This window comes from Corvus brachyrhynchos, unplaced genomic scaffold, assembly GCF_000691975.1.
Source record: "Corvus brachyrhynchos isolate BGI_N302 unplaced genomic scaffold, ASM69197v1 scaffold191, whole genome shotgun sequence".
Classification (NCBI taxonomy): domain Eukaryota; kingdom Metazoa; phylum Chordata; class Aves; order Passeriformes; family Corvidae; genus Corvus; species Corvus brachyrhynchos.
Genome location: NW_008236487.1, coordinates 364731 through 378624, shown reverse-complemented (window position 1 = coordinate 378624; position 13894 = coordinate 364731). Strand labels below are relative to the sequence as shown.

Below are 13894 nucleotides of genomic sequence, written 5' to 3'. Positions count from 1 at the left end.
GTACTTGTCATTTCTCCATGTCGGAAAGATGATTCTTTGGTGATCCTGGCACTGTAAAGCTGCTTCACTTTGTTTAAAGGGCCTGCAGTTCAGAAATAAGAGATTATTTTATTTAGATCGTCTGCAATATATATATATATATATATTTAAATGCCTTTTATTAGGCTTGTAGCCAAGTTATCTTTTAAGCTTTACAGTTATTAAAATGGCTGAAATAAGTTCTCGAATACAGGAAAAACTCATCCTACTTTTACAGACAGGAGAAGCAGGTTTTGGCTGTGTTGAAAGCTGTGTATAACTATCTTCAGTCATCCCTGGAGCAGCATTTAGAGACAGATTTTCCCTTAGTAGCCAGAAACGGTAGCAGTGTAAATAAATAAGTATGTGAGAACATGGAGACATTGTTCCAGATTTCAGTGCACTTCTTTATTGTAGACAGGACTCTGTTTAATTGTCTGAAATACATACCTGGAATTGTACCAGAGGTTGTCTAAACAGTCTTTAGAGAGCTGGTGATATGCAAGTACTGTAAAAACCTGCTAAATAAATGTCATTCTGCTCTAGCAGAAACGTCTGAATGATTTGTATGTAGTGTGCCGAGTAGTCCAATGCCTGGTTAGTGAGCATGGATAATTCCACGGACCTCTGCATCTCTGGAGATCTTTTCCAAGTGCTGAAAGTAGTTTCCAAAAATCCTCTGCATCTTCTTGAAGATAACTTACCTTGAATGGGTAATGAATAAGAAAGTGTAAATATATCAATCAGAAATTACCGAAATAGAGAAACATCCTCAGCAGCAGAAGGGGGTGACAGACTTTGAAAAAGCAGATTTTGGGATTTTAGGAGAATGTGAAAAATGAAAGCAGATAGGGAATAGGTGTTCTCCTCTGTGAAGAGTAGCTTGAGAATCTTTGGCTACTATAATCAAATGTCAGTTGAAAACATTGTCTCTGAATAGGAGGAGAATAATTAGATGGTGAGAGATTCTGTTCAGAAAATAAACTTAATGCTTTATTCTCTCTTTTCTCTGAAAAAAGCTTTCACAAATAAAAGCTGGAGAAAGGCAGCTGAATTCCTAAAGGCTTGTAAAGAAAATTACAATAAAAAGTAAATTAATTCAGATTAGGAAAAGAGAATATCCTTAAGGAAAGCTTAAATTTAAGAGAATACTTTCTTAGAAAAGGGTAGTGTATCTTCATAGAGGATCTGTTGGGGTGTATTTTAGCTGACAAGGGATTTGTCTAATGGGCTTATGTCATGGTGATTTCTGGTAAAGAAATGCAGTACTGGAACAAAAAGTGCTGTCTTTTCAAAGGATATTAACTTAATGTCCAGGGAATTTTCTTAAAAACAATTCTAAGTAGTATATCTGCTTTCGGATTTCTCTTACTGGTTTGGTTGATTGCAGAATAATAAAACAAGCTTCAGTTTTTTTGGCTTGAAAGATTTCCTTCCATGGGAATAACTGTGAAACAAAATAGTGAAACAAAAGAACTCTGGGAGATGCTGACAAATGCCCCAAACATGTAAATATTTTCGTTGTTGGTTGTACCATTGTAGTCTTGCGCATTGGGGCTGGAGGAGTGTTGATGCAAATGTGTCAGAGTTGATGAGGGGTGAGACAAGAGAATAGTGAGTGAATCCAGTGTAATGGAATCATGGAAAAGCCCTTGGGTTGTACTTCCAGTTGAGAAGGTAAAAGAAACAAAGTCTGTATCCTTCAGGACAAAGAGGAGATAAGAATAGAATCACAGTGTAATCGAGTTTGTTTCACTTACGTGGAGAAAGTATAATGCAAAAGTGAGCTGGAGTTTTGTGCTGTTAGCAGTGAGAAAATGGCAAGGAATGCACGAGTGCTGCGGCTTCCATGCACTCACAGTTTTGAGTTTGGGGTTTTTTACAGCCTTAAAGAACACAGCAGAAAATCTGCTCAGTGGGGCTTCTGAATGCTCTTGGTATTTACACCTTTGAGCATCAATATCCTGTCAGAGTTCATGAGGTTACACAGGGATCTGATTTTTAAAATCATTCCTCTTTCAATGTGCAAACTGTTCTTTTTCAAAACTCTGTAGCTGTTTCCACCTGAACATGAATGGATTTCCTCCACTAAGGTTTAGAGGTATCCAGGTAAATCTGGGCAATGGAGTTATGAAAATATATTTAGGTAATGTATTTTTAAACTAAGCTGTAAAACTTTGTTACTGCTGTTGTTAATGATTGACTTTGAGTAAATATGATAGTAAAATAATTTTCTGTATGTCATTGAGAAAACTATCTTAGGTCACAATAGTAGGAGATTGTTAATAGGTGTTGTTGAAATGATGTCTATGCTGAAATATGTGGGTTGATTCTGTCAGGTTCTATTAGCTGAGAGAATGGTTGAGTTGTTAAGGAATTTCAAATGGAAAATGAAGGACTAGGAAGTCTCTGAGTGTGTTTCCTTATGGCTCGTTAGCCAAAAAGTGAGGAATTGATGAGGAAAAATTTGCACAGTGGGCTTATGAAGCTGGTCACATCTAAAGGGAAAATAATTTAATAGCACTATATAAATATTCAAAATTAGAATATTAGCAGTAATTAGGTTGGAAAGATGCCTGTTAGCATAATGCATACCCAGCTCAGTGGAAACAGGGACTCTAAATATCACCAAAAATTCCTTAGAGTAATAATGTGTAGGAAACCATATCTTCAAATGTCTTCTGAAAGCAGGAAAAACAACTGATTTAGGCAGAAAAAAAAGCATCCTTTTTTTATGTTTATTGCAAATGTATTGGAATTTATGTTGAACACTATTTTAAAAGAAGTTTTTTAGGGTTTTTTAAAACAACTGATTGAAAACTTTGAAGGCATGTCACCCCAAGGGACAGGCTTGAGATATCAGGCTGTAACTTTGAAAAATAGCAGAGGAAGTACCATCAGGAAGTTACTTGAAGAATAACTTCTTTAAAATTACATGCCTGCCTTCAAAATGGATAGGCTTGCTGAGATCTTTTAAGATCAGTGAATTTCAGGAGGAAGTTTTTGAACAGTGAGGATTTAATGGCCTTCTATACCACATCAGAGAGATTTTTCAAAGTATAAGGAGGCAACATAAAGAAAAATGCCAGGGTGATTGTGTTGCAGATGAAAGCAGAATATTTTCTTCTTTTTGTTCTTGTTAGATTAATGGCCGTGATGTGAGAAAATGAGGTAGGTCAGTAATAGGAAACAGAAAGAAGTTCATTTGAGCAGAACGCTTCGGGAAACATCGCTGGCAGGGGCATGGAGCTGTCACCAAATGGGTCTTTTTACCTCTGATTTTGAGCTTGCAACATGAGTAGCTGTGATCTGAGTTGTACTCACAACATTTCATCACAAATAAGCCCAGAAGCAGCCAAGCTTAAGGAAGCTGGTTGGAACTCATTAGTGTTGTGTGGATGTTTCTACTCAAGGAAGCACATAAGGAAATCTTGTTGAAACATCATTAAAATCCAGGCACTTGACTGAATCATAGTGATTTTGGAAAAAGTTGCTCTGGCATTCTTATTTTTTGCAAAATGAGAAACCCAGTTCTTTTATTTGGTGTAAAGGTGACTTCTTGTAGTTGATTTGTAATATTAGATAGGAAATAATTTTGAAAATTTGGGACAAAAGTTCTGTCTCTTATTCCATTTGCATATGTTCATTGCCTTAGGAACAGAAGATGGTATTTTTTCAGTCCTGCTTCTTTTGATGAGTAAATATTGTGGGAGAGTGGAATAGAAACAAATTGTGAAGAAACCTGGAGGGGAAATACTGGTGGTTTGTGCTGATGTGGTCTTGTTTTTATTTTTAGGCAGAGGCAGGAGAAATGAGTAGAAACACTGAACTAAAGAAACTGCAGATCTTTGGAGCTGGACCCAAGATGATGGGACTGGCATTGGGAGCAAAGGATAAAGAGGGTAATTAAATCTTGGGCTCTTTGCTTTGTAGTGAGACTGTCAAATCTTCCTGAGTGTCTCTAGAGACAGTATTAAGAAGAAAGCAAATCAAAACTGGAAAAAGAAAGCTACGTGTTCTAGGGTTTTATTCACGGGAGATTTACAGAGATTTACTGAATTTCATTACTCTGCTTCATATAACTTGGCAGTTTCAGCTCTTTATGTGTTATATAGTAACAATAACAATTAAGCAGCTGTTCCATGAACTGAGTGACTGAAAGGGAAAGCAGGATTTAAAAATACTGAAACTGATCCTGCCAGCAAAGGGCACAACTTAGGAGTGTAATTCACTGTGTTTCATGAGGCCATTGGGATCATCTGTGAGGATGAGCAAACTACATTTTTGCTAATCCCTGTTGATTTTAGATTGGCCAGGTATAACGTGACACTTTTGCTTTCTTGGGACTATTAAATAGTTTCTGATCTGAAAGGCAGGGTGCCAGGCTGAGTATCTGTGGTGTTTTTACAAGTTAAGTCTATCTTGATGTGATATTAATAGCATTTAACTTCATTTTACTTCAAGATGAGGTGACGCGAAGGCGCAAGGGAACCAGATCAGAAGCATTTGGAATGCAGATGAGGCAGCGCAAAGGAACTCTTTCTGTCAACTTCGTAAGTTTGGTGCCTTTGCTGTGATTTCTCATAGAAAAGACTTGGTTGATTTACTAAGATTTTTCTTTTTCCCCTAAAAGAACCCCCACCCCTCCAACAGATGAATGAGTGCATGCTGCAGCAGGTGATAGTGTTACAGGAAGAAAGAACAGTATTTTGAAAAACAATCTGTGCTCTAGGCTTTTGTTCTAATCTTTTGGGCAGGAAGGCTGTTTCAGTGTGAAGCTTTTTGCTCATCATACTTGCCATGTGCTTGAATTCCTTCAGTGGTTCAGTTTTTGTTTGAGCTCCCTTTAGCAGGACAGCTATAATACTGCTTCTTTTCCTTAGAAGACATTCTGAGGTGCTCCAGTACTTCAGGGGTTTGTTCTTAGCAATTCCACATTTTGTGTCTTTTGTATTTTGAATTTGAATAGGAAAAATAAAATGTTCAGTGCTCTGATGTTTGTCCATGGAAAAGCAATGTATAGTTGTTCTTCATGTCTTTCATAGCATGTGGCTTCCTAGTTTTAAAGTGTCATAACTTAACGTGTGTACGTAGCCATGAACGAAGATCCGCGCTCTTATTGTCTAAAGAATTAGACTCTTCACTTAGAATTCAGTGGTTCTTTTTTCTCTTAGCCTGAGAACACTTACAAAAGCTTATTTTAAATTTCAGCCATGGAAGGCCAAGGCAACCTAAAGACTCTAGTGATCACATTTTTATGTAGGGGGAAGGAAAAGTGGGAGAAGTTGGATATTTAAAAACCAGATCACTGTGCCATTGCATATAAGTTAGGATTTGTGTGACTTGAATTTTTTCAGTTGTGCTACTGCTTCTGAGTATATGGTTTTCCTAGGCCATATACATTTGATAATTTTAACTATGCTTGAATTTTAAAATATTTTGTCTCGTCTCTTGTTCTTTTTTTTTTTTTTTAATGGAGAGCTATTATTTGCTTACTCTTTTCATTTAACCAGTATTTATAAGAGAAAATGAAAATGCTGTAACAACAGAACTGTTGTTTTGTTGTTTTGGAACTGTATTGCTGTAACTAATCTTTTGAAGTTCTGTGACTTAGTACTATTTGGTTCCACGCTTTTTTTTTTTAAATACTTGGATAAGGAAAGCAGTCCTAAATGCACTGGTGATGCACTTACCTCATATAACTTCTGTGTGAAAAATACTGTGGTGCAGTTTTGTGTATTTCTCCATCATTTATTTATCTTTTTGTAGAGTGGTAACTATGAAATTGATTTTATTTGGTGAATTACTAACTGGGAGATAAAATACACCTTTTTATCTCCTCTCCCCTTGATGCATATAGTTATACATCATCATAGTCTTACACTGTTTTATTACATGGCTAGCAGGACTTTTTTGTGGTTATTGCATAATCACAGGTCTGCTGCTTGTGAATATCTCTTTCAGTGCAGTTTTTGTATTTGGCAAATCATCACTTATGCTAGCATTGAGGTTGCATTTGTTAATAGGAATTTAGAGAGAAGAAGGTATTACCAGGGAGAGGTAGCTAGTGAGTACCATAAAAGTGTCTCCTCTTGGGATTGCCATTTTCATGCATTGTTAAGTTTTGGGAAGAGAACCTGGTGGTGCCTGCTAAGATACCCTCCCTCCCTTCTATGTGCTTGCAACAAAAGCAGCTGATTTGGTGTTTTGGACAGACACGATATTCCATGAGGGTGAGTGCATGGATTTTTTTTTAAAAAGGGGAAAATGATACATCTCTGTGTAGAACTGCATTATTTTTTAAAATTGTTTCTTAAGAAACCTGAGCAGTCTCCTTAAGTATGTTATTGCACAGCTAGGAGGTTGCATACTTAACTAGGCTGGTGTAACTGGAGATGGGCTTGTCATTAAGTATTTAATCCACCTGAGCCTAATCAGCTGAAAGCACATGTTTTTGTGACATCTTGATTAAATTAACAGACCCCACCAAAAGCAGCCCCACCTCTTCTGGTGTTATTTTGAGCTGTGTGAAGGAAATACAGCCTGAGTTGCCAGGGGCCAGTGGGAGTAGTAGCAGAATTTGGAGCAGGTGTCATTCATGAAGTTCATGCTGTTAGTAAACATTTATACGTAACTTTTTACCTATGATAAGGTAATACCCAGGTTTTTTTCATTTAGATTGTTACAGTTCTTCAGTATTATATTAAATGTTTATATTAATTAAAGTTCTTTGCACAATACAGGAAGCAACAGCAAAGAAAATTTGAAACCTCTTCATGTGGTTTTCTCTCTGGCCCCAGAGAATGTCTCTCAGTCAGTGTTGTTCTTGTTGAGAGACTATCTCAAACAACTTTCAAATATTGTTTGCTATTGTATTGGCATTAATACTTCTCTTATCATTTGGAGTTTTTATCCTTTGCTTTGGAAAAAATGAGAAAAGTTGGTAGCTTTACATGTGGTTTCCTTCGCTTCCTCATGAATTTTTAGATTGAAATCTGTAGGTTTGTGGATTTTGTTACCTTTTTTTCATTGCAAAAATATCACTGTATTGTTGCAAGTGATGATGTGTGTATTTCTGAAATACTGTTTTGAGATTTTCCTTAGCCATGCAGTCTTTGTAGAGATTTAGTTTAAATTGTTTTCCACGATAAGAGGGCTGAAGAGAGGGAGTTCTAAAAAACTGTAACCTACTCTTTGCTTTAGAAGAACATAAATGAGATGCTACTCGAGTTAAATAGCAAAAGATGGTCCAGCTGACCTGGATAGTTATTTTGCAGCACCTAGAGTCCCCCTGCCCCCACATAGTGCTGCTTTGGGAATGAAACATAATCTGTGATTTCAAGTGCATCTCAAAAACCAGAGGAGATTGTTAATGTTCATATATTGGACTTGGGGATATCATCCTTTGTTCCTTAGCTTAAGTAAGGCAGGCTCTGGGTGAGAAACTTCTTGTAACTTTTTTCTTCTTTTTTTCCCCTCACAGGTTGATCTCTATGTTTGCTTATTTTGTGGTAGAGGGAATAATGAGGATAAACTGCTACTGTGTGATGGATGTGATGACAGCTATCACACTTTTTGCTTGATTCCTCCTCTTCCTGATGTACCCAAGGGTGACTGGAGATGTCCAAAGTGCGTGGCTGAGGTACAGTTCAAGAACTACTCCAGCTTTGTACGTGCACCTGTGTACCTGGAAAGATCAGAAGAAGAGCAGTTCAGCGATCCATCTGTGTAGAATGCATAGTTTGTTTTGATGAGCCATGAATCTTGGTTGATGATTCATAGAGAGAGAGAAACATTCCTTCTAGAGCTTGGGCACAGCCTTCGTTACGTGACAGCTAAAACTTTGACCTTGGTATATTAAGAGCTGAAACGCAATTTGATTATGTGGTAGTGGGAAATTAGGGTGAGAACTAGGGTTATAGTGGATGTTTCCACATAATGATGACACATTTTGTAAACTATGAAGTAAACTATGAAATTTAGGTATAACAGGGAGCTTTGATTATTGGAAAGATGTTACAGCATTGTTCAGAATAGCTGGTAGCAGAAAGTGAAAGAACTAGTTTCAAATTTTGTTGTAGCTATTTTAGATTTGGTTTAGTCTAAAAAAGGGAACTGCTCAAGCTCTGAAAGTGGAAGCTAGTTGAATTTCATTACTCAAGGAGGAAGAGCTAGACAGTTCCAAGAGATGATTGATTACCAGACAGCAAACATCACTTGATTGGCTTGGTATTTTTCTTAAGGAAACAAATTTTGCAAGCTCAGAAAGTTGGTAGATGCAAGATTCAGAGGAAGACGCTTACTGTTTGTAACTCTGTAATTATGAGGCTGGCTTTCACTCTGTGAAACAGGCTGTGTTTTTTCCAGAAGGAGCAGTTGCGCACACGTTTATCTGCCCATTTCCCCCCCATGCCCTTCCGAAGTGTCAGCTCCTGCTGCTTCCTTTGTGGTGGTGGATGGAGAGTTGTGCAGCCACAGGAGGTGAATCAGCTTGCTGCTCTAACCCTTCACTGAGAGATGAGGTGGTCAGATGAACTCGGGCAAATGCTGCTTAAAGAGAGGTGGAAATTCATAGGAAAGGGAGAAGATGAAACCTTCCCATTGGGCTGCTGCTGACAGAGTGGATGAACCTAATTCTTTAGTTTCTCTTGAGAAGGAGCAATAAAGAAGTATTAGCAAACTGCAGCAATATAATATGGAGTTAATTTAGAGGCTGTGGTAATAAATAGAGTGTCTGCAACAGTTTAAGAATGTGGAAACTCAAATCAAATTCACTGTTGCTAGTAAAAACAGGGATAGATTGTTACCGAACAAAAATACATAGGCAGGGACAAACCCAGGAAAGATAAGGTGCCAGTAAGTTTTTACTGGTAAATGATACAGAAAACACTTGAAAAGTTTCAGAAATATGCTGAGAGTAAAGAGGTGGAAGGAGAAAGCTCATAGCTCTAATACGTACTGGAGAGTAAACAGGTAACAGCAGAAAGATGTTTGAAGTATTCACTGGTACTTTTTGCCTCAGTTTTTACTTTAGATGTTAATTTTGCACAGATGCTTAATGTAATTTTACGGCAGGGTACTGGAACAGAAGCTGGGAAGAATAGGGTAAGGGCTGTTTATATGTATTTAGGTCAACACTGTTTGACAGTGTTCACAGATGTTGCAGATCCTCTGTCGCAGGCTCCATTTAAGAACCTCTTTGATACATGTTGGGAGTAGTCTAAGGATAGTTCCTCTTGAAAAAAAGAGAAACTACTGATGAATTCCTTTCCAGTCCTGTTTATGACTGAAAAGCTGTTGTACATCATATTTGTGTTCTGATATGTCTTGTATATGTAAACATGGTGTCAGTTTCGAAGGTGCTGAGAAGGACACATTGGAAATGAGTGGGGAGAGGAGCTGAAATGCACACCAGTATGTTTTGCCTTTTCAGGATGAATGGGGATAGAACAGTGAAAGACTTGGAGGTTTTCTGTCAGATGGGCCATGTCTGTTGTTGGCTGTGTTGCCTTGTTCTAATTTCCTTTCTCCTCTTCCCTCTTACATATTTTCACAGTGTCAAATCTTTTTATGATTTGCTGGCTTGTTAAAACTGAAACTCCTGGGGGTTTGTTCCTGTGCAGTTATTCTGCAGGTGCTTGAATCCAGTGTGTCTACAGAAATGTCCTCTGGCTGCCTAAGCATCTTGTGCATAGTCTTGCTCTGTGGCTGGCAGCAGTAGCTGCTGAAATGTAGCTTTGGACAGGAAAGCAGAAGTGTGGAGCACTGGGGTACAGTGTTAGATTAGCTTCTGTGCCATTAATTCTGCTCTGTTTCCGTTGTGGTATGGCTGCCTCGGCTGCGAAAGCTCTCAAAACTGGTAGCTTATTGTGCTGGCTAAGGACTCAGATGGACACTAGGGCTTTTTGCTAAAAATGTAACTGTGTCAGAGTCTGCTGCAGGAAACAGTATTTCTGTGTTCTATCTCCTAGGAATGCAACAAACCCCGTGAGGCCTTCGGATTTGAACAAGCTGTCAGGGAATATACTCTCCAGAGCTTTGGTGAAATGGCTGATAACTTCAAGTCTGATTATTTCAACATGCCGGTCCATGTGAGTTTCAGCTTTTGTTGGGATTCCTTGTAAGGGAAAAAGAGAAGAGGCTTCAGCTGATCCTGGATTTTTGCTAAGACATCTTAGCCTTGTTTAAAGAGGCACCATAAGCTTCAAACATGGAAACAAATAATTTAGCTTGCTGGTATCTGGTCTCATTTCAACTTCGTTTCACCCTTTTCCTCCAGTGGACAGACAGCTTTATTGCTTGTTAGAGTTTACTGTATTGGGCATAGTCTAGTTAAAGTTCTTACCCTTTTTGATAAACTGAATTAAGTATCTTGATCTTGTGTGGCAAAGGGACCCTTCTCCTGCCCTTCCTATGCCTTTTGTCTTGGTTTAGTTTGTCCAGAGGATAAATCTTTGTTTTCCTTCCTCTTACAGTATTTTCTTGTAGAAAAGTCAGACTGAATCTGGTTGATAATCACAGGGATTTTGTGTTTTTTGTTCTGCATCACAGCAGCATTTTTAAAACTAGCATTTCTGCTTTGGTGCAGTGCCACTATCCTGTGGACTGCATGCAGCACCAAGGTCTTCCTGCTCTCACGGTTCTTTGGTAATTTATGGGCATTCTTGCTAAAGCCTCTACCTTTTAAGGACTCCAATTTATGATACAACTTTGGGACATAGAACAAAGCTTATTTTAAGAATATTCTTCATAAATAAATACATAAATGTAATAATAATGATGAGTTATACAAATATCAAACTCCTGAACACAATTTTGTATCTGAATTTCCTGACTTTTGTTTAGAGATCCTGGTCATTATCCTCTGAAATAGTTTGGAATTTGCATGCTGGTTTGTTCTCTTTGCTGCTTGATTTCTGTTGGCTGTCTCTTCTTCCCCTTTTTTGCTGTACTTCTGGTGATTCCATCTTTTTTGTCTGTTCCTTCCCTCATGATGTGGTATCCTGTTTCTGAAACATTCCAGACACTACGGAGGAATACAGACCAAACTATGACTTTGGAGAGATGGAGGGGAGAGGGGGAGTCGCCTTTGGTGTATGAAAATTCATGGAGAGTTAACAGTGATTTATTGCTTGAATGATAATTTTTCTTATCTACACATACCATAACATCTCTTCTGCTTTCAGATGGTTCCCACTGAGCTGGTAGAGAAAGAATTCTGGCGATTAGTGAGCAGCATAGAAGAAGATGTTATTGTGGAATATGGGGCCGACATCTCATCCAAGGACTTTGGGAGTGGCTTCCCAGTGAAGGATGGCCGACGAAAGCTGATGCCAGAGGAGGAGGTGAGGAAAAGGATATGCAAACTGACCCCATTCTTTGTTCTGCATGAGATTTCACATTAAGAATTTAGGTCAGAAATCAGTGCGGATTTTTTCATGAAGAAATTGTTTCAGGCTTTTGCATGTACTAAACATTCCTTTTGAGCGGGGCATTAATCTGATATTTGAGGTTCTTTTACGGATCTGGTTGCTCATAATCAAGGTTTGTTTCATGGTTTAAGTCACACCTGTTTTCTATCACTTAATCTTAGCAGGCAAAGATGTGCAAGTTGTTACAGTTTGAGTATGAGGAGACTCTTTAAAAATAATCTTTCTTTCTTGTTTCAAACCTTTTCATTATAGAGTTAGCTACAGAAACATGATTCTGTCCTCCTTAGTAGGTTCTTAATGGGTGAAACAAACTAATTTGATTTAGCTTGTTTCTCTGTGCATACCATAAGAATGAAAAGATGTAGATACAGTGTTCAATTATAAACAATTTTATAAAGAACATCTGGTAAGTATATTACCTATTTTCCCTCAGACCTTACTGTAGCAAAGCAATTTTCTTGCTGCTTGTATGCTTAAATTCAGATATAATAAAGGTGTGGTTTCCTGATTACACAGCCCCAAATCAATTTATACTGCTCACTGGAAGAGGTAATCCTGCTCACTGTTGTCTTCCACCCATTCCTGCACCTTCCTGTGTGTACCTTTGTTGGCTGTGCAGTGGTTGTGTAGCTGCTTTGTGAGTCAGCACTCATTGTTTAGCTATTTGTATGAAGGTAGTCACTTAAAAAATTTCTTAACCAGATCACTTAAGTCTTCTGACTCACTGCAATGTGTTTGTAGTGTCAGAGCAAAGGAAACAGCAGCAGTGTTTGGCTGAGCTGAGGGCCTGACCAGTCCTTTCAGCAGCTATGGGATATATCTAAAATGCCAGTCGATCTCTGCTTATAGTTTTTGTAAAAGTGGAAAGTAAATTAATGTTAAAGCACAGTAGTGGGCTTTCAAGGTTGCCTGGATTATAATTTTTTGAACAAATTGTGTGTATTTGAAAGTAAAGGTGAGAGTGCTTAACAGGTGATGTTGTCCTCTCAAAAATGAGCATGTAGGAATTTCTTGCCTTGAGAAAGCTTTCTAAAGTAATCTGTAAAGTAGATCAATGTAAACTGCAGCGTGGTAAAATGAGTGTTAGAATAGCTGAAATAATAACATGAGATTCACTGCATTGTTTACAAGTTAAAATTGTCCTATATTATTGAAGACTTCTAGCTTTAGTTCTTCTGCTGGTGTTGCTGGTATTTTGTTTCACCAGGAAAGCATGAAACCTGCAGTCTTGTGATGGGGAAGAAATCAAAACCTAGCTGTCTTAAGCCTTGATCCAAAGAAGATGGGCTACATTGAAATATTAGGACTGGTATTAAAATCTTGGTGTGATTATTTGATGACTAAGGTATTTAAGGAATTATTTCTGGTTTTGATGTTTCATTGTTGCAGGAAATACCCCACTATCTTCTATAGAAATGGATAGGCTGATGTTTTCATCTGTACTTTCCTTTTCTGGACTTGGTGTCATTATGTTCTTCTGATTTGTTCAGATTTTCTCCTCCTTTTGGCAGGATTATGCTCTCTCTGGTTGGAACTTGAACAACATGCCCATTCTAGAACAGTCAGTCCTTGCTCACATCAATGCAGACATCTCTGGCATGAAGGTTCCCTGGCTGTACGTAGGGATGTGCTTCTCCTCGTTTTGCTGGCATATTGAAGACCACTGGAGCTATTCCATCAACTACCTGCACTGGTATGGGCTGTCCTTTGTGCATCTCCCTTACGCTGCCCTGTTTGCTTTAGGAAAATTTTAGTTCTGCTTGAAAGTGCCTCTGCACACTGAGGACATTTGTAAACAAAAAGCTAAGTGTGGTGAGTGGTCCATATTCTCAGCTGTGGCTCGTTGAAAGTGAATACAGATACTTTTTAAAGCACATTACAGCTTTTCATTAACTGATGAAATATTCTTCTGTGGCCAGCGTTCCAGTGTCACTGTAAAATCATGCTTTACAGGGTCCCATCTTTTTTAAAAAAGATTTTTTGTTTAGAACTGAGTTTGAGTTCACTGGTTCACTGCTTTATGATTTAAACTTGGGATGTGTCTGTGCTGGAAGTGGAGTCTGCTGTCTCATGGCTTATAGAGGCATCAGAGCTGACTGTTCAGCAGCAGATCCACGTAGACACGGAAATACTCGTAAAGAGAAATTTGGAGGTAATTCTGCCTTTTGGAACAGTCCTGGAACTGTTGTGGTGTTCAGCTTTTGTGTTTGAAGAGAAGACTAGTGCCAGATTAACTATGGGCATTGCAGTCTTCCCAGTCCATCAGACTCTGTTGCAGTGAGTGGAGCAGGCGGAGGACAGGGGGAGCTGTGGGAATCGTCAGGAAGTTTGCTGGACACCTGGGAGAGATGAGCTGCTGGCGTTCAGGCCGTAGTTGCGCCTCTGTGGAGGAGCAGGTTTGCTGGCGAGCTCTGATCCGCGGGCTCAGCAGGGCCGCTGGTTCC

At 38.6% G+C, this 13894-nt stretch overlaps 1 protein-coding gene across 1 annotated transcript in view; it reads left to right on the top strand.

Annotated features, from left to right (window-relative positions):
• KDM5A (lysine demethylase 5A) overlaps positions 1-13894 on the top strand; it is a gene marked incomplete at its 5' end in the record, with an annotated part of 47916 nt that overhangs the window by 7410 nt on the left and 26612 nt on the right. The window contains 6 exons of the mRNA XM_017726190.1: positions 3815-3920; positions 4483-4571; positions 7502-7660; positions 9990-10109; positions 11205-11363; positions 12962-13143. Coding sequence (XP_017581679.1) covers positions 3815-3920; positions 4483-4571; positions 7502-7660; positions 9990-10109; positions 11205-11363; positions 12962-13143 — 815 coding nt within the window. The remainder of the gene's footprint in view (positions 1-3814; positions 3921-4482; positions 4572-7501; positions 7661-9989; positions 10110-11204; positions 11364-12961; positions 13144-13894) is intronic.